Genomic DNA, 19,488 nt, shown 5'->3' with positions numbered 1-19,488 from the left:
TAAGTAGCCAACCTTATCACTGTCTGTAACCTACTAACACGGTAAGGAAAGCATCAGATGAGCTACCTGAGAAACTAACGTTACGTTTCCCCACTTTAAAATGAAACAAACATGGTTACTCATCCTGCTGATCAGCTCTCTCTTTACTGCCATCGAAGGCTCCGTGTTTTCTTTTCAGGTGCTGCATCATAACAGTGGTGCTTCCGTGCCATGTTAATTTGTTTTTACAAAAGTTGCATGTTACGACTTTTCACTTTACAATGCGCAGGCTGTCTGCGAATTGAGACGCAGCTTGCGTTTGCAGTATCGGTCATCAGAACAGTTGACGTTACTGCCGTTTGAAAACAGCCTTTGTTCACCAGCAGCGCTGGCTCGCGCTGCCGTATTTTCTTTTCTTCCCACGTTTCAACAAAGTGGCAGTGATGATGACGGCGGCGGATGACGCATTAATCGCGCGACACAACTAATCGATGATAAAATTAGTTGCCAACGCTTTTAAAAGTCGATTTTTATCGATTTTATCAATTCGTTGTTGCAGCCCTATCCAGAACTATAACGTACAATAACTGATAATAAAACTATTTTACTAAATCTTTTAACCTGAGCATTTAATTCTTAGGCATTTTAATATTTCAATCTAAAAAAAAAACAAACAAAAAAAACAACACATGTACGTTTCCTGGAAGTTAGCAAGGAGTTGGGGGAAAAAAATACAGAATAAAATCCTTTTATAAACCTGTATTTATAAAACTGTATCTCCTCTGAGTAACACTCTTATAATCATGATCATCATTTAAAGTTAATTTGGAAAAAAAAATTATAGTCGGTCTGATTTAAGTCGTTTTACTTTAATTTCATCAAGACACCCATACTGCTTCGCTGAGCTCCTATAGCTCAGTGTAAAAAAAAAAAAAAAAACGGCGGCTATTCTCTACATCGATGATGTTCTTTTGGTGAACTCGAATATATAAGAAAAACATACTTGGTTGATAAAAGCTGGTTTAATTTCTCAATTGGGTCCTCACAAATCGAGACAGATTCATGATATTTTATTTTACTACGTAAGAAATAAAATATTTTCATGAACTCCTCGCAGTGCACTTGCAGACCACTAGGAAATCCGCATACCACAGGTTGGGAATCACTGCTGTAGAGAACGTGGAACTTGATTCTGCACATCTTTACCAGGGGTACCAGTGGCTGTGGGTATAAGAAAATTCATATTGCTTCAAAAAAAAAAAAAATCTTTAATGCTGTTGCTTCCACTTCATTTTTTCCCTCTATTATTTGTCTGACTTTTGGTTTTATACTTATAAGCAGCTTTGATTGAAAATGCCAGCACCTGCATGAATTAATTTGTTTCAAAGATAAATAAAATTAAAAAAAAGACTATAAAGAAAAAAGACATGATAAAATTTGACCTGACCTTTTGAATCAATTATCTCCTGTTGGGAAAGTAGGACATGTTATGTTGTGAGACTCTTTCTCAGTGAGTATATCGTGTCCACATGTTCATCTCATACTCAACCGATCATCCAGAACTCCTTCCTCATCTAGAACGCTCTCCCTTGGTAATATGGCCAGGCTTGGAGTAAATACAGGAATGAGGTCATGAGCTTTTGCTCCCCACTGCAAGTTACATTCTCACGTTCAAAAGGTTCACCATGTGGCATGAAAAAAAGTCAGTGTTTTATCTTGATTTGCTGCTCATTCTGTTCAATGCTAGAAATGGATGCTGAGCATTACCAAGTTCCTAAATAAACAAAACATCTCTGGAAAAAGCAGCACATTGTGAAAGGTTTCATCCTCTGCGTGAAGGATGTCCTCTGTTCTCAGTGCTGTCATGGTTGCTTCCATTTGTCCCCAAAAGGCCAAGTGTTCTTGGGTGTGTTTCTCTCTTATCTCTGTTGTCCTTGTTGTGTATCAGCCTGGGAAATGACTTTGGTGATGCCAGCTCACCCCTCACTGCCACTCTCGCTTCGTAAGCCAGCCTCATCGTCTCGGTCACCCATCCAGCCACCTCTCACCTTCACTCACCCCCACGTCTCACCCACACCACCCCCCCCTTGTTGTCTTTCTTTCTGTTAACTTACGCTGTAATTGTTTTCAGTTGATCTTCACTGTGATTATTTTTAGTTCAAAATATAGATCAATGATGATGATAAATGATTTATTTCGTTCTGTTAGTAGCTAAGAAACCCAATGGATATTCATCCATATTTTCAATCTAGATTATCAAAAGATATGAGAATGAAACTCAAATTCCACACTTAATGATGTCGTTATACAAGTGCCGTTTGGTTTTTAATAGATATAAAAATTAAAAAAATAGACAAGTTTAATCAAAGTCCCTACATATTTACTTTTCTTCACCAACCTCCTTCGTCTTCCCATTGATCGATGGGGTGAGTTATAACACTGACCAATAAATTTATGTAACAGGGTGAGGAATTAACATGCATGGATTTTAACATTTAAAAACCGCCCAATAGATTTAAACTTTGCTGGAGGCTTTGAAAATGGAAGAATTGTTTCCTGACCCTGGATGGTGAGCAGTTATCAGCTGATTAGGCTTCATAGAGCGTTGCTCTCTGAATGGCTGGACCCGTATCCCGCAGCAAGGCTCCACGCTGCAATCAGTTTAACAAAGAACCATAGTAATCAAACTAAGATTAGGAAACAAGTAAAATAAGCTGTATATATCTATAACATATTAAATGTTATAGATAGGTGTGCTGTTCTCCTTGGAGTTTTTATTTTATTTATTAATATCATCTGTTAACCCCTCTGTGGCCCCCGTTGGCTTTAACCAGCACAAATTAGTGTTTAAACATAATGAACAATTGTTTGTTTTGATCTTTTTGCGTGAAGCCACTTTTTTGAGTGAATAATTCTTTGAATTTATCCATAAACCTGAGATATGACGGTCGGCATTTAGCATAATGCTGCCTGGTTGTTCCTGTTAATCCGATCAGTTCTAATTTGACTGACGGTGTCATTAATAATGCCTCTATTTAGTTACTATGGCTACCACACATATGTCTGACCTTGCGCTTCTCACACAAACACCTCTGTTAAACTGCACTTTTTTTTTCCTTTTTCTACTCACTTGGCTGCGGTTACCATTGGTAACCATTAAATAAAATGAACTCTTTGTCTCGCTTCATTTTCTGTGGGTTTGGCGTAAATAATAACCCTTTAGCATGTAATCCACTCGGTGTTTATTAAATGAGACCCCTGGTCATGTTCAAAAACTGCACCATTCTGAAGTAAAACCAAAAAAAAAAATGTTTTCCTTCTTTGATCATCTGGATGAGTGTTTAATTCTTTACATTACATACAATTTCTGAATTTAAAGGAGTAAAGAGGTTGTATTGCCTTTTTCTGGTGAGGTAACATACTGAAATATAATTGAAAATAAAATATAATGATTTATAATTCTCCAACTGTATCATTCTCTGTATTCCATGATCTGTGATCTCCACTACTTTTCATGAGATAATTATTTCCATAACATTCTGGACCCAATGAACGGATATTTATGCAATGAATGGAGAAATATATATATATATATATATATAAATTTAATGGGTAAGAAGGTCAGCTGTCTCTCCCGGTTGTTTTCAGAATTTAGCCAAAATAATTAATTAGATTATACTTGAAGGAATAAAAATCAATAAAGATTAATTAGTAGTTTGAGTTCCTGACTTGGATTAACCCTTACCTCCCTAGCTAGCTTCATGATGGATGCGGTTCTTATCTTTTATAAATACTGGCTCTAGTTGATGGCAGAAAATGGGTCTTTTGTTTGAAAACGGTCCAAATTCCTCAGATTCTTCATCACAGATGAGCAGTTGAAGATTTATCTGAAAACATGAACACAAAACATAAAGAAAAACGTCCCTAAACATTAATCATCATCATTGCCTCACCTTTTCTGTGTATTTTATTATTATTTTATTTTAAAGTCATCCAACTTTGGGTTTGATTTTTGCATGAATGTGAAGCCTGCATTAAGTTTTGTCTTCATTTATTTTTGTGCTTGTCTTGTTTAATTTCTCTTTCTGTTCGGTGTTCTGGTTTTAACCGTTTAACATTTGACGTCGTGTTTACAGTGGACAAAGGAGGAAAGCCTTCGCCAGGCTGCCGTAGCCAATCAGTTTATCCCGATGAACACCGACCCCAAGGAGGTTCTGGAAATGAGGAATAAGGTGCCACACCCTCTTTGTGTTTAAGGGCATTAAATGTCGACTTTTATAAGAAGCTGCACAAGCAGCTGAGGATCAGTTAAGCAACTTAATTTCATTTTAATGTCTTTCTTTTTAGATTCGAGAGCAGAACCTGCAAGACATAAAGACTGCAGGACCCCAGTCACAGGTTCTGTGTTCCGGCTCTGTGGTGGAACGATCTTTTAACCAGGTCAGTGTGAAATCAGCTCTCCAGTGCTTTTCCGCTGTAACTTTCCTCACCTGGACTTAATGCTAATGGAGGCATTGAGGCTTTTTCTTGTTAATTTTAAGCAAATTCTCTTAAGGCTTGAGTCCAGGTCAGGATTGATGCTTTGAAGCATGGATTTCTTATGGACACTGAGCTGCATTGGAAAAAACAAAACATGAGAAGTAATTAGGTTTTGATATTTATTACCATAAAACAACCCAATTCACAGGACAAGACGTCTTCTGTGTATGTATAATTGTAAAATAAATTAATTTAATAACGGGTATGCAATGTTTGAGAGGTAAACATAAATGTTTTCCATGTTTCTGCTCAGATTGTGTCCATTTTCATGCATAGTTTTATTCGTGAAAAAGGCGCAGCTTTGTTTGCAACCTTTAGAGTTTAATTTTTTTGTTTTTGCATATTAATTTTTTTAATTTCATATGTTGGAAAGGATGCAGATCAGGTCTTGGCTCAGATATCTTTTTGCATGGCTCTGGTTATATCCTGTGAATTTTATTTGCATTTTTTGCATTCTCTCTATGATGTTCTGGGAAATGTTTGACCCAAAACCTGAAAGAAATTAGACTTTCAGATAATTTAGTAGTCTGTTAGTATTTTTCCTATTTTGCATTTCTGGTTTTAACATAATAAAATGGTAGTAACATTAAATGAGGCATGAGTGATGAAGCTTCATATCATATTACCGGTATAAGCCCCAACCTCAGTTTGGCTCCCCTTGTGGTGACTGAAATGCATGCTGATGGTTTTATATTTTATTGCTGTCATGTTTTTCAGACTGCTCTGCTATAACACTCCTCTATGTTTTCAGTATGTTTGGTTATATAAGTGCATTAAAAAGGTATTCATACCCCTTCAGATTTTACACCTTTTTTTTCAGTTACATGCTTTGGTGTTTTATTGGCAATTTATCAGATAAACACGGTGGAGTGAATAGTGGTTAAGAGGAAGGGAAATAATTTGTCCGTTTACAGCCCACATGGGTCAGTGTTTTCACTGTAATTACAGCTGCGGCTGTTTTTGTCCGTTCTTATCTCTACAGATCTTTAAGCTAAAATGTCTTTTTATGATCAGCTATGGGATTTAGGTCTGGATGTAGGCTGGACTGTTGTGCTTTAACTTAAAAAAATCAGTTTAAGGCTGTCTTCCTGAAGTACAATGAATCTCTGCCTCAGTCTTATTTTTTTTATTAATATAGATGTTTTTTTCTTTCTATAAGCTTTTATGTAACTGCTAAAGAAAAACAGCACAACACTATGCCACATTCATGTGGGGATGATACAGATATTGATAGTATAGACGTCGTCTTTCTTTACCTTTTTGATCTCTGCAGCCACCGCAGAATTATCTTACTGCTTGTGATCAAAGTTCTTATAGTCCAGCCTGTTTATGTTGTTAAAAATAACGTAACTCAGCATAAAACTTCTCCACAGCTTTTACACTTGACCCTGCTAGATTGTCCATTCATCTTCATGATGCTTTTCCCTCTCGCTCGCTTCTGAGACCTTCTCAGAACAAATACTTTTCTTAATGGACTCCATTTATCGTTAAAGCGAATTCTAAAGGAAATAGGATGCATCATAAATTACTTTGGACATTCATCCTTATTGGATTGATCTAGTTAAAATTGGCCATCTTACTGTTCAGATTTTTTATTTAAGAAATTTGAAAATCCATCTTTTGTTTTCTTTTCCTTCAGTCTAATCATGACCTACTTTATGTGGGCCTGTCCCATCATGTCCCAATAAAACACATTGAAATGAACATGAGGAAAATATGAAAAAGTTTAAGGGGTGTAAATACTTTTAAAAAGCACCGTGTATTAAAATGCAAAGGTGGAAAGTCGAGATGTGAACTGGAATGAAAAATCCTCAGAAAATGATTAAGTGACAAAAAATACCCTGATTAATATTTCAGATAAACACTTTCTTCTGTGGTCTTTCCTCCTTTGTCTGAGTGTCTGTGAAAGACGGTGACTGCTTTGTTGAATTTGCACGTTTGTTTCCCCCTCCCCACTATTGCAGGACGCCCCTCTTTCTGACTGTACAGACACTATTGACGGCCTTGATGTGTCCGAGGGGTCCTATAGTCCTGCTAAAACAATTAGAAAGGTACTTACTGCCAGTCACAAATATATTTTCCCCTTTTGTTGGATGCAAACATTTGGGCACCGTTTGTCCAAAATAGATCCTGGATCTAACAACTTGCACTGGAGAGGGAAGAGGGAGATATGGGGGGGAAATAAAAGGGGGGTGAAACTGCACACAACCTTTCCAATGAATTAAGGTGTTTCAGTGCAATAAGTTTATATTTTTAGCTGCAAATCTTGTCTTTTTAGTGTTTCCTAAGTCTGTAAACATCAGTTTTAGTTTGCACATTCACACTGCAGCCTGAAGTGACCCAAATCCGATTTTTTTTTTTGCCCATATGCGACCTGGATCTGATCTTTTCATAGCTGTCTGAACAACACGGATCCGATTTTTTTCCAATCCGACCCAGGCCCCTTGGCTACGTGGTCCTGAATCCGATACGAATCTGATCTTTTTTCAAATGCGACCTGTGTGTGAACGTCATTAATACTCAACAAAGGTCACTATTCTGCGTCTTGCTATGCCGAAGCAGCAAGAAAAATGACAACCAAGGCAGATGATGATGCGGAGGGCAGTATTTATGTTTAAACATATTGAAAAGACTGAGTTTTTATGGTTGGAAAAGACCGCTAGATGCGCTCCGGCGCTACCATCCATGTTTACTTGCAGGAAAAAAAGCGCACGCTGGTCTGTGATGTCCTCTACTGCACATTGGGGACACTTGCGTTGTATCACTGCAGTTCACATAGGAGATCACATACAAGTCGCATATATTTGGAAATATGAACACCAATGCAAAAAAATCAGAATTGAGCATCAAGGCCTGCAGTGTGAACGTAACCAAAAAAAATATCACAAAAATCTTCAACGGAGACCAAATTTATTAACAAATGTAGGCCTGGATTTGGAGTCAGACACAAAATGAAAGTGGAAAAACTACAGGCTGATCCAACTTTGATGTAATATCAAAATGAGGCTCTGTATTGTTTGGCCTCCACATGCCTGTATCTCCTCCCTATAATGCCTGGGCATGCTCCTGATGAGGTGCTGGATGGTCTCCCTATGGAGCTCCTCCCAGACCTGGACTAAAGCATCCACCAAATCCTGGACAGTTCGTTTTACAACGTGATGTTGGCGTATGGATCGAGACATGATGACAGACGCAGCAAACCTTATTGCCACAGCTCGCATTGATGTGCCATCCTGGATGAGCATCACTATTGGAGCCACTTGTGTGGGTTGTAGAGTCTGTCTCAATCTACCACGGCTGTGAAAGCACCACCAACATTCAAAAGTGATCAAAACATCAGCCAGAAAGCATAAGTACAGAGAAGTGGTCTGTGGTTCCCACCTGCAGAAACGCTCCTTTGAGTGTGTATTGCTAATTGCCAAGAATTTCTACCTGTTGTCTATTCCATTTGCAAGTGTTGCTTGTGTGTGTGTTTGTATAGGATTGTATAAAAACTGTCGGATTGAACAAAACAGACTGATCTTCATGAAGATGCCGTTGAGTAAACAAACTGCTGAAAAAGCTACACTAGATACTGAAAGGTTCTGGCCAAGACTTCTAATGCTGTGTTTCCACTCTTCTGCGCTTTAAACGGTTTTCTTTACGTAGCTTTGTTCTCCCTGTGACGCCAGGCTCTGTTTCTGTCCTGTCTGTCCTAAAGGGTGAGCTGGTGACTGCATCCAAGGCCATCATCGAGAAGGAGTACCAGCCCAAAGTTATTGTGAGCAAGACCGGTCCCAACCCCTTCAATAAATTTACAGACCAGGAGCTGGAAGAATACCGCCGGGAGGTGGAGCAGAAACAGAAAGGTGGTGAAGGTAAATGTGGCAAGAGAAAAAGGACTGCAATAACCTTTGAATCGTAGCAAGAAAAAGTTTTTCTTGAGTTTATTTTTTTTTTTATTTAGGTTTTTAGGTGTAAAAAAAAAAAATCTGTTTTACTTTTCTGAAGTGATTGGTGATTGATAAACAAGATTTTTAAGGTCATAAGTCGTACATATTATGTCTCCACACAAACTTATTAAAACATGGATTTACAGTGAAAAAACAAGAATGTACGAAAGGATCAACCTCTGGTGCACCCAGACCTAAGCCACGGACTGTATCATCGGGTCAAACCTCTTTTTCCACTCCAACTGATTCACCAAGCTTGGACCAACCTCCAGCTTCCCAGAGGGTCACTTCTTCTCATGGCCTGCCTGTCGCCCAGCCTGCGGGCGGAGGCGTAGCAGACGATGTGTTCTTAGCTGCAGACGAGGTGCCGTCAGGGCAGCATTCTCCGCACAAGGAGTTCCACAGCGCGGTGCTGCAGGCCCTCAAGAAGCCATCAGCTGTAGAAGCGGCAGAGGGAGGTCAGGCTTCAGGTACACCAGAGGCCATCCGCTTCCTTCCCTGCTCATCCTGGGCTTGTCTTACAACCTCAATGGGGAACTAGAAATTCCTGCCTGCGTTTTCCTCTCCTTTCTCTGAGGGTGTGGAGTCTGCTGCTGTTATTTGGCCTTATGCTAGCCTCCTCCTTTCCCATATTTCATCTCTGAAGACTGCTTGTTTTGGGTCCTCCCCCTCGATCCCTGTGTCTCTGATGTCTAGTCTGAAGGCATCAAATCTGTGGCGAATTATATTCTGCTATGCAGTTTGATTGGACGGAGCAGAGGAGAGAGGATGCCTGGAGTTCCTCTCTCCTCATGTAATAAAAGTCCCTTTGTAGAGAAATTTGAGCTTGGTAATCCAATCAAAGGATCATATCCATAAATCCATTTTCTTCCTACTAACTTGTCTTTTGATTTGTTTATTTTTTGGTGTCATGTGTCTCCTGTTTCCATTACCGAATCATTTCAATCTGGTTTGAGGGTTCTCTATTGAAAATGTTTCAATAGGTCTGCTGTGTTTTGTTCCTGGTTTATGTATCTTTGTTTTTCCTTTTTTGTGTTAAAACAAGCAAATTGTCCTACAACCTTTTTTCTTCCATTTAGAAATTTAAGGATTTTAGTTATTTTAATGTTTTTATTACCCATCCTGCCTCCTTTTAATGTGTGAAATTACTTAAAATGCATTAAGCTCCATTCCATTTCCATTTGGTTTGACGCGAGATAACCGTAAAGCTCATTGCCGTCTTACATCGTCTCCATTATGTCATCAGGCATGGCTGCAATAAATTCCAGTATTTGATAATGGATTAATACAATTAACAATTCCTCTTTAATAATTCAATTTAAAAAGTGCAATTAGAAAATGTTTTTCGATTAGGATTATAAATTTCAAGATTTAAATGTTGCATTAGAAATGGCTGGTTTACTCTCAAGGTCCTCCATTAAACACAAATGCCTCAAGCGTTAAAGACGTTTTTGCAAATTAAAGGGACTTTATTTGAATTTTGCTGTTTCCATCAAGCTTTTCTTATGTGATGCTTCAAAAATTATTGAAAAAGGTTATGGAAACGCACAAATTAACTTTTAATTAATACATTTAATCAGCTAGGTTTGGGGGAAAAAATCCAATTTCTGGGATCATTGAAATAATTATCTGCCGTTGTATTTTAGCACCATTAAATCAGAACTCAATAATTGCTTAAAAAAAAAAATGCCTCAGGTAAAATTATATTTAAGTATTACCTATCCAGATCAGTGTTTCTGGGACATTTTAAACATTCATTCCTTATTTATGTAATTTCCCTGGAAATAATATAACACTAGCACACTAAGCAGAAAGATCTATACCGTATTTTCTGGACTATATAGCGCATCTCACAAATTTATTTTTTTTTTAAACTCGAAACATGTAAACATATAATCCGCTACGGGCTATAAGCCGTTGATATCTAATGAACTGTCCCCCACCAAACCTGTAGGAGGAGCTCTACATATCGCAGTAAGGACATAGAAAAGCGCTAGCTCCCCTTAGCTTGTTAGCTCACAGCAATAAGAACTTAATCAGCTCCATTTCAGCTCTGCAGGAATTGAGCCCATTCACTTCATTGGTTTGGCAGCTTTAATGTGGCAAATAAATGGCAAAATGTGAGAATTCTGGATATTTGCTCTCTGTTGTGCATGCTGCTACCATGTTCTTGTGCTAAATAAAAATTAGCCCCTTATTCTTTCATTTCCAACTTTGACTTCCCCCTCTTGACGGTTAGGAAAAATCTATATAAAAGCAGTGGTTCAAAGTGTGGGGGGGCGGGTTGCGGCTTATAGTCCTGAAAATACGGTAATCCTAAATAATGGAAACAGGTCTTTAGAAAGAAGTTAGAGAATAGATTAAAAAAAAATCGATGTCTGTTTTTATTTGTGTAAACTGTATGGTAACAAATACTGCTGATCTCCAGAGCTCCCTCTTTAATATCTGCATTGGACATTATGGTAGCAAATTGTACATAAAGACAAATCAGACATCTTTTTTTTTTTTCTTTTTTTTTTTGTCCAGAATAACAGGTGTAATCATGTTAAGTTTTATGTGTGCTTCTCTGTGAGATTAACCTAAAAAGTATATTTTTCTTTAATAAATACCCCAGTTAGCTTTATAGTTGGAGTGGGAGTGAATCTCTTGTCCACTATAAAGTTTAGAAGAGGAACCGTGATGCTGTGGGCTCGTTTCTCCCTAAGCAACAGAAATCCTTCTTTCATGGCCATCACAGTTCCCAATTATGTAAAATGTTAGACTAGAAACATCCATCTTCCCTTATTCACCAGAGGCAGACGCACAAAGTATGAACGGAAGGGGAATTTTGGTGAAAACGATTCTTGGAGTTCCTTTAGTGCTGCTGCATTGTAGGATTCATTTTCAGGGCTGGATCTGCTGTTAACAGCTTTTTAATGCTGATGTTTCTTTCAGATTTAGAGCAACAAGTAGAGGCTGAGGAGGATGACCCTAAACCCACATTCACACCGCCGAGCACCCCGGTCAGAGCAGAGGAAGGTACGTTAGCCTGATGGTTGCTGGTTCTGCATGGGTGTCCCTCGGCTCTTGTGTTTAAAGGACTTGCAGATGGAGCCTCTCCACCTGCCTGTCTCTGTCTTTGGGTCTGTTGTGGTCTTTAATACTACTACTACAACTTTTGTGTTTCTGTAATAAAAGTCCAAGAGGAGTTTTAATTTTTTTCCCCCTTTTTATTGATAATTCTTGCAGGGGAAAAAAAAATAACCAGGAGGGTGAATATTTCAAATAGTAGATTTTTATAGCCTCATTAACCACAGGGTTAAAGTTGAACTTTTATTCTCCTTCTTGGTCTTTATTACTGTTGGATTACACCTCTGTAAAAGTATTATGTCTTTTATAGTACAGCTTTTGATTGCTGGTGTAATCTGATACAGAAATGTTTATGACGTCTCTGTACAGCCTCTCGTCTCTCCTTTCACTGGCATTCACCATCTTTTTGGGCTCTTTTCAGAATTGTTCCCCCTCTTTTTTTTATTTTGAATCTTCGGTTATATACCCCAACCCCATTTTTATTTATTTTATAATTTTACCATGGTCCCTGTGGTTTGATCTGCATAGACATTTGTTTCTACTTGTGCTTTTTTTTCTTCTTTGTGGCTGCGATTACAATCAGGGGATGGAAATACAAAAGAGTACCTTTTGCCATAGTAAGTATGTACTGTTCCACCTCCTAATTACTGCTCACCCCTCACTACGTTTGTTTGCTCATTCAGTCTGTTTTCCTTGCATGGCTTCAATAGATGTGAGTCGTTGTCTAAATTAACCAATTTTGGTTTTTAACAATTCTTTCTGCTCTGAGTTTCTAATCTGGGCTTGGTGGGGGTTATTTCAGAGTTCTTTTAACCGTCTTTTCAGTACTTCCTTTTGGAATAAAGGAAGAAAGCCCCTCAAAAATAACTTAGACAAATTAAATTTGGCTGGAAAACACCATGGCAGCGCCCAGTTGCAGTGACCAGATACAGCTCTTGACAAAAATAAGACATTTTTTTGCTTCCATAAATCTGTAAAGATGGAGCTTTGGAGCAACTGCTGAAGTAAACCTCACAGCCCTCTCACTCTTTAGTGTTAGATGACCTCTCCTCCTAACGATTTACTCACTCTAAAATTAAACAACCCCTTGCACACGTGCTCATTCTTTAAATGTATATTTCTGTCTCATTCAAAATACGACCTTCAGTGGTTTTAAAATGTGTTGAAATGTTGTCTGTCCTGCAGGCGTGTCCTTTACCAGGTACATGAGTGCTTTGACTGTAGCTTTCCAACCAAACTGGCTGCTGCGGGTTTAGCTTGAAACCTGGTTGTTGAAGGCTGGCTTTATGGCTTATTGGTCTCCAGTTTTCCATTTTTATCTGTGGTGTTTGACCTTATCGCTGTTCTGATCGACTCCAGTTGTTGAGTGAAGACGCAACTAAAGGTTTTCTGTGGTTTTGTTCATAACTGGTCCCTCTCTTTCGCATGGGCCCTACTAAAATAATTAACGTTGTCGTCTTTAGCTTGTGGGACTACTTTTCAGGCTGTTTGTTGTTCTCAAGCTGATTTTCTGGATGCAACAGAAGTCTGTCTTTGCTTGGAGTTGCTTTCAAATACGTAGGTTAATTACTCACATTGGCCATTTAAAATCTACTTTTTGATACCAGAGCTATATTTGCATACATTTTTTTCAAAATTACTGTTGTTTTTTTAATCTTTTTTTTTCTTGAGGATGTCATAAACTCCTCTCTGCAAGCAAGTTTATGTGTGAAAGTAAACATGTATACCCCAAAATTCAACTTTAGATCAATAAAAAAAAAACAAAAAAAACATGCACAGCCCTGTACCCGCTCCCGAGAGGTAATGCCTATTAAACACAAAAGCCCATTTCTCCTTCTTTTTGCTCCCCGATGGTCACGTATCTCCTCCTCCACTGCACGGTGCCTGTGCCATCTTTGTTATTAGTCGCTGCTGTCGGGTAGCGACAGCGGACCGCTGTGACGGCAAATCTCACAATGTTTTCCAAGGAGAGCTCTCCGCGCAAAGCATTCCAGGATATATCCACCTCTTCTGAGGCCTTTCTTTTCTTCTCATACACTTCATAGACACTTTTTCTCTTACGACCCTCAGCCGTTTTCAAAGAACCGCGATGAGAAAGGTGAACTTTGATGACTGACTGAAACCGTAGCTCACCACCAGGGTTCCCGCGGGTCCTTAAAAAGTCTTAAAAGGCATTGAATTCTTCAAAATAAAACTAAGGCCTTAATTGGTATTAAAATGTCTTAAATCAGTCTTTCGTAGGTCTTAATTTTTAAAACATCATAAATAGGATTATTTTTATTACAATTTATTTTTGTAATCTAAAACATTAAAATTGACATTTTTTTTTTTTTTTTATTAAAAAAAAAATTATGGCTCGCCATTATTGGTTCCGTCCCGATAGCGGAACCAATAAAAAAGTTGTTGCGGCCGGGACATTTGGGAGATGCGCCATAAACTTTTTGTCTGGAAAATATGAGCAAGTATAAATGTAACGAAAATTGGCTCCAGCCAAGAGTTTTCTCCATGGCTAAAACCAGCACCAGGGAACATACATGAGGCACAGTGTATTTTGTGCAAGAACAATGGTAATTAAGGCAGTGGAGTCTCATGCGAAACGCGAAACCCAAAGCGTCAAAATCGAGTTACCGATTTACCGACCCTTGTCTCTGCAACGCCTCCACTTATCACCAAATCAAACATACTAAGAAAACGATACAAAGAAAAATAGCTGCAAAAAAGACTTAGCACTGGTTATGTTGTGGCTTTAAAACTGATTTGTTTTGTTCCCTGCTAAAACAAAGTTTATGAATTCAGTTAAATAATTGTTAAAATATATCTGTCATTTGTGTGTTTTTTTAGCTTTCTTTTTTTTTTCAAAATTGAAACATTAGTGCAGTGGTTTATGCTAAAATAAACCTTTGGGTTAAGTTGTCGCAAGCAGGTTTTTCTTGTGTTTCTTGTGAATTTGGTCTTAAATTTTTATTTCAAGTGGCATTAAAAAGTCTTAAAAAGTCTTGAATTTAACTTGCCTTATGCTGTAGGAACCCTGACCACAGATACACGCCCGAAATTGCGCATGCGCAGAAAAAAATAGCTAATGGAACGAGCACGTAGGACGGCCATATGTAAACATATCAGAATGATTGACAATTAAGAGGACCACTTGTTTAGATGATTCATCTGGAAATAAAAGATTGTCCTCTGCACCTTTAAGGTCAGGAAACAAGGTCATGAAGCAATAGATTATTTTAACAAATTAAATTCTATCCTGATGACCATATTGAATAACAGACAGATACCCATAAAGTGGTAAACTTTCCTGCTGTTCAAGAGGTTTTAAACCAAACTGAAATTCTCTATAGAAACTATATGACTAAAGATATCCATGGATCAATTTTTCCTGATGGACTACAAGTGTCTTAAATATCGGGACTGATAGAGATGATGATATTGAATCAGTGGATCTCTAATCTTTATATTTGCTGCATTTTTAAAGCAAAGCTGTACAATATTAACCCTTCTTAGCTGCCACCCCTCAAGTTAAAGCGTTAAAGATGTGTCCATATCCAATAATTGGTTTTTAAAGCCAACCTACAAAATGCATTTAATTTTGGAACCTTTTAAGGGTACAAAAAGCAGCAATTGGTCACACAATCTTCCTACCGGTTGTATTACCAGCACTTTTCTGAAGTAATTTACTACAGGTTGGTCATCTGAAAGGTAATGTTATTTGTCCCAGTTTGTTACATCATCTGTGACTCAATTTGTTTAAGCTTGGATCAAAACCACAGCATAGCAGTATGCTATAGGCTAACATTGAGCTGCTAACCTAACTGAAGTGTGCTATGGAATAGAAAATCCCTTTAATTGTCTCACAATGGGGAAATTCTGGTGTCTACAGCAGGAAAAAGATTATAGCAAAAATGGTCACACAAATTGGACCTTAGAAATAAAAAATAACATGATGGTGAATAGTTAAAAAATAAATAAAATACTGTACTGTTAAATGTTTAAACAATATAAAAACTGTGCACCTGGAGATTAAATAACCAATATACAGCTATGGACATTTTTACGGTAATGGATATTTGAAAATAGCTGCAACATCAGGGATGTGCAAAATGACAGCAGCATGTTATTTAACTGACTAAGGTAGAAACTGTGCAAAATCAGCATGAATGTAGCAGCTTATTGAGGTTGTTGGGAACAGTGATGGTTATTGAGTCTTACAGCTGCTGGGAGGAAGGATCTATTTATTACATAACGCTCCCTGGTGCATTTAGGGTGCAGCAGTCTGTCACTGAAGGAACTTTCCTGTTTTGCAACAGCTTCATGAACGGGGTGGGAAACATTATCCAATAGAGATGTTAATTTAGCTAGGATCCTTTAGATCTTCATATCAGTAACACGGGGTGTGTACAAATCTGATACTATTTTAATAAGCTGCAATCTAAAATCCAAATTATCTGCAGTATAAACCTGGACTAAATCATTTTGCCTTTAAAACAGTCTGATCCTTATCAAAACTTTATTCTGTGTCTGGAAACACAAAATTACAAGCTTTGAAGATTTTTTTAAATTTCTTTATTTGGCTCTAGTGGCGACTTGGATAGAATTAAGCCTAATATCTTTTTGCACTTTTAATGCTTAAGCTACATATAGATGTTTTGTGTTTTTATAACTAACTGAATGACCAATGAGGCATTGATAGGAACAGCTCCAGGCTGAACTGCTGCGTGTTTCTATCATTGCAAACATTTGTAAATCTTGGACTGTCACCTGTACTTGTTTATTCTGTTTGTGCACAGGGTTCAAATGAACAAGGGAACTGCAGTCATTAAGATTTGCCTGTTTAAGTGAAGGTAAAACAAGAAGTTTGTGCACAGGAACAACAAAATCTTGAATGTTTAGTCTGTTATGCTGTTTTCTGGCATTATACGAGATAAGCTGTGACGATGGAGTATCCTTGGTTTGTTTGGAGGTAGGTTTATAGGAAAGTTAGTTATTTTAGTGTTTAATTAGCCTGAAGACTCATGGTTTGGTTAGAATGATGACTGTGGAAATGAGAGTTCTTTATTTAGACACCAGCTTTGTGAGCTGCGTTATATGTTCAGGAAATGAGAAGTTGTTGCTTTTCAGGTAGCAGATTCTGCAGCTTTAACAGCATAATCAGGATTTTATTTGTAGGAACTTAATGTCACTTAACCGTTGGTATGTCTTCAGAGATCCCTAACTATCCTGCTTTTCCCCTCCGTCAGAGTCATTGCCGGAACAAACCTTTAAGGACGAGAGTGATGCAGCCACCCTGAGACAGACCCTTCCAGATTTAACCCCCGACGACCCCTCTGATGCTCCGGCTCTCCCCGCTGAAGACTCCACTCCAGCCGCTGCTTCCGCCGAGGCAGCTGAAGGGGAGGAGGCCGCTGATGCTGGGGACCAGGAAGGCGAGGAGTCTCCCAGCAAATCCCCCTCCAAAAAGAAAAAGAAGTTTCGCACACCTTCCTTCCTAAAGAAAAACAAAAAATAGACAGTCCTAGATTGGAGAAAGTTGGATAAGGCTGACCTCGCCTTCATTTTAGTTCCTTTTATTTTGTTTTGTACTTTTGCCCTTCAAGTGAGCCACACTCCCACACTTATTCTTCGGTTCTATATGTTAAAAATTTAACCTGCTTTTGCTCATTAGTGTGTATACAGTGTAAAACGATCGCATTATGGCTTTTTTTCTGTTTAGATATTAAAGGCTTTTAATTGTGAGTGCAATCAGTCTTGTCAACTCCATCTTGTCTTAAATGCATGACTATAACTACAGGCTCACGTGCTTAAATTAGAGGTTTTTATTTCTTTTCTTTTTTAACTATTAACCAATGTAACCACTAGAATGTATAGGGATTGTATCCAAATATGTCTGCCGCTGCAGGGCAAGAAGCTTGTACCTTCTGCTGAGCTGATGGTCACTTCTGACAGTGATAAACTGCATAAATGCAACCCTGAAGCTGTGCGCTCATTTTATTACAAATCTGCAGACTGGAAGAGCTACAGTCCGGCTTCTCCCTAATGGTTGTTTGCTCGTGTCCAAAATGCAATAACTCCAATGAAATCACTATCAGCCACATGTAATGTTTTCCTTTTTTTTTTTTTTTTTTTTTTTTTTAAACATTGTTTTACTTACTCACATGGTTCTTAATCTAATGTTGGTCAAATACTTTGCACATCGGATTAAGTGAGAACACTGCTGCATTATGCAAGATTAGCCCTGCCTTGTTTCTGACATTGTGCTCGCGTATCAGTCTAAGGCTTCCTGCAATGTATTTGCCTCTGCCTGTAAGCCTATATTATGAAGGAATGTGTACATTTGTATTTTTTTTTCAGTTTTTATCATAGCTTTTGTTTTGTATTATCTCCCCAATTTCACATTGCTAATTTGCATCTAGTGTTGCATATTTCCATCGGTTTCTGGTGGCATTTTGTTACATAAATCAGATTATTCCCTTTATTCTGTCATTAAAAACCCAGTTTTAGGAATACATTTGCTCTTATCCAGTTGCATTTATTCATTAAAAAGGTTTCATGTTTGATCATGTCATAGAATCATAAATCGTGATGCTAATTAGTCTCTCCATGAATGATACTTAGGCTGTGAATCACTGTCAACAGTAAAGACGATTTACACTGGAGGAACAAAAGAAGCAATTTTTGTTGTGACTGCAATCAATGGGTGGAAAAAAAAAACAGTTTGATGTTCAGTTTCAGGTTGTGTGAATCATTCAGCTGTAATGGAGAGTCCTGACGTGCTTTATGAAATTGACCACTGGTGACAGATGATAGACTTGCATCGCATCGAAGGGCTTCAAACTGATTGTGGGTTATATTTCAACTGTTCCGCTGAAGCAAATACTAATGTCCAACTAATCCTTTAAATCTGCTTTATTGGTGGTTTTGTTTTTAGACCTGCTAAGTTGTATCATCTATCTGAATTATACCCATTTAAATATTTTCTTTTTACTCAATTTACAAAGTTATTCCACCACTTTCTCATGGTTCCACCTCTGAATAAAAACACTACCATGAAAAGGAGAATTGTGTGACTAGTTTTCAATATTTTACATAAATTGCAGCACGCTGAAATATTAATTTTGCATCCTGTTTTTTTTTTTTTTTGGTTTAACATTCTTAATATGTGAAAGTTTGACAGTTTTAATGTAATAAAACGTGGAAAACTTACAAAAGGAACACTTTGGCAGACTATTTTAATACTGGATGATGGTATGAAATATGATGCTTTTGTGGTTTATTTTTGTTCATTAGTATCAGCTATAGTTTTGCACTTGATTTTGTTTTCAGTTTGGTTTTTTTAGGCCTAGAAGAAAAAACATTGGTTAAGATTGTACAAAGTTAAATAATATCATTTAAAACTTACATTTATAAGTCTAATACAGAAGATCAGTAATATATTAGGTGTTATATCTAAATCAACATGATTTTATGTAGCTCCTTACACCAAGTAAAAAAAAATTTTTTCTTGCTTCAAGAGACAATATAATAGGAATAATTTTTTCATGATATCATTGACCCTAAAGTTAGGCTAAAGATTATTAAGGTGTATGCTTTTATTAAAGAGCCTGAAATGTTGATAAATTTCTCATACCCTAGTTATTTTACCTATTTTATTTTTTTACATACAACATCAAACACTATCGTACTCTTTAGGGATTACAGCATGATTACAGTAATCCCTTGTTTTAAAGTAGAGAGAACAGTACCTTTTCCCAATGCTCTCTGACTTGGCTAGAAAATGATTAATTTGGTCACTATTAAGAAATGTCCCATTAACCTATTTCATAGTAGTATTTAGCTGTTCTACCTTCAGAATAAAGTGTATGGTGTGTATTAATGCCTTCACTAAGCGTTCAGGGTTTCCTTTGGGTGACTTAGTTTACAGTTTACTCTAAAAAGAGCAAATTTTTTTGAATCAGAGGATTCTTGTCCT

General features: G+C 37.6%; 1 protein-coding gene across 18 annotated transcripts in view; it reads left to right on the top strand.

The window, feature by feature from the left end:
- Positions 1-18,575, top strand: part of add1 (adducin 1 (alpha)) — a 36,857-nt gene extending 18,282 nt beyond the window's left edge. For 2 of the 18 annotated variants that reach the window (XM_038294991.1, XM_038294981.1), the window contains exons 11-17: positions 4,116-4,211; positions 4,327-4,419; positions 8,219-8,375; positions 8,597-8,920; positions 11,385-11,468; positions 12,103-12,140; positions 16,760-16,899. In XM_038294991.1, the coding sequence (XP_038150919.1) occupies positions 4,116-4,211; positions 4,327-4,419; positions 8,219-8,375; positions 8,597-8,920; positions 11,385-11,468; positions 12,103-12,137 (789 nt within the window). In that variant the 3' untranslated portion in view covers positions 12,138-12,140; positions 16,760-16,899. Of the gene's footprint in view, positions 1-4,115; positions 4,212-4,326; positions 4,420-6,482; positions 6,570-8,218; positions 8,376-8,596; positions 8,921-11,384; positions 11,469-12,102; positions 12,141-12,704; positions 12,721-16,309; positions 16,364-16,759 lie in introns of those variants that run through there. The other 16 variants (XM_038294978.1, XM_038294977.1, XR_005281645.1 and 13 more) reach the window with 15 other exon arrangements.
- Positions 18,576-19,488: the final 913 nt, after the last annotated feature.

The sequence above is a fragment of the Cyprinodon tularosa genome, unplaced genomic scaffold (assembly GCF_016077235.1).
Source record: "Cyprinodon tularosa strain WSP-4 unplaced genomic scaffold, ASM1607723v1 ctg349, whole genome shotgun sequence".
Taxonomy (NCBI): Eukaryota; Metazoa; Chordata; class Actinopteri; order Cyprinodontiformes; family Cyprinodontidae; genus Cyprinodon; species Cyprinodon tularosa.
The sequence above is the reverse complement of the archived record's forward strand: the minus strand, read 5'-3'. Positions and strand labels throughout refer to the sequence as shown.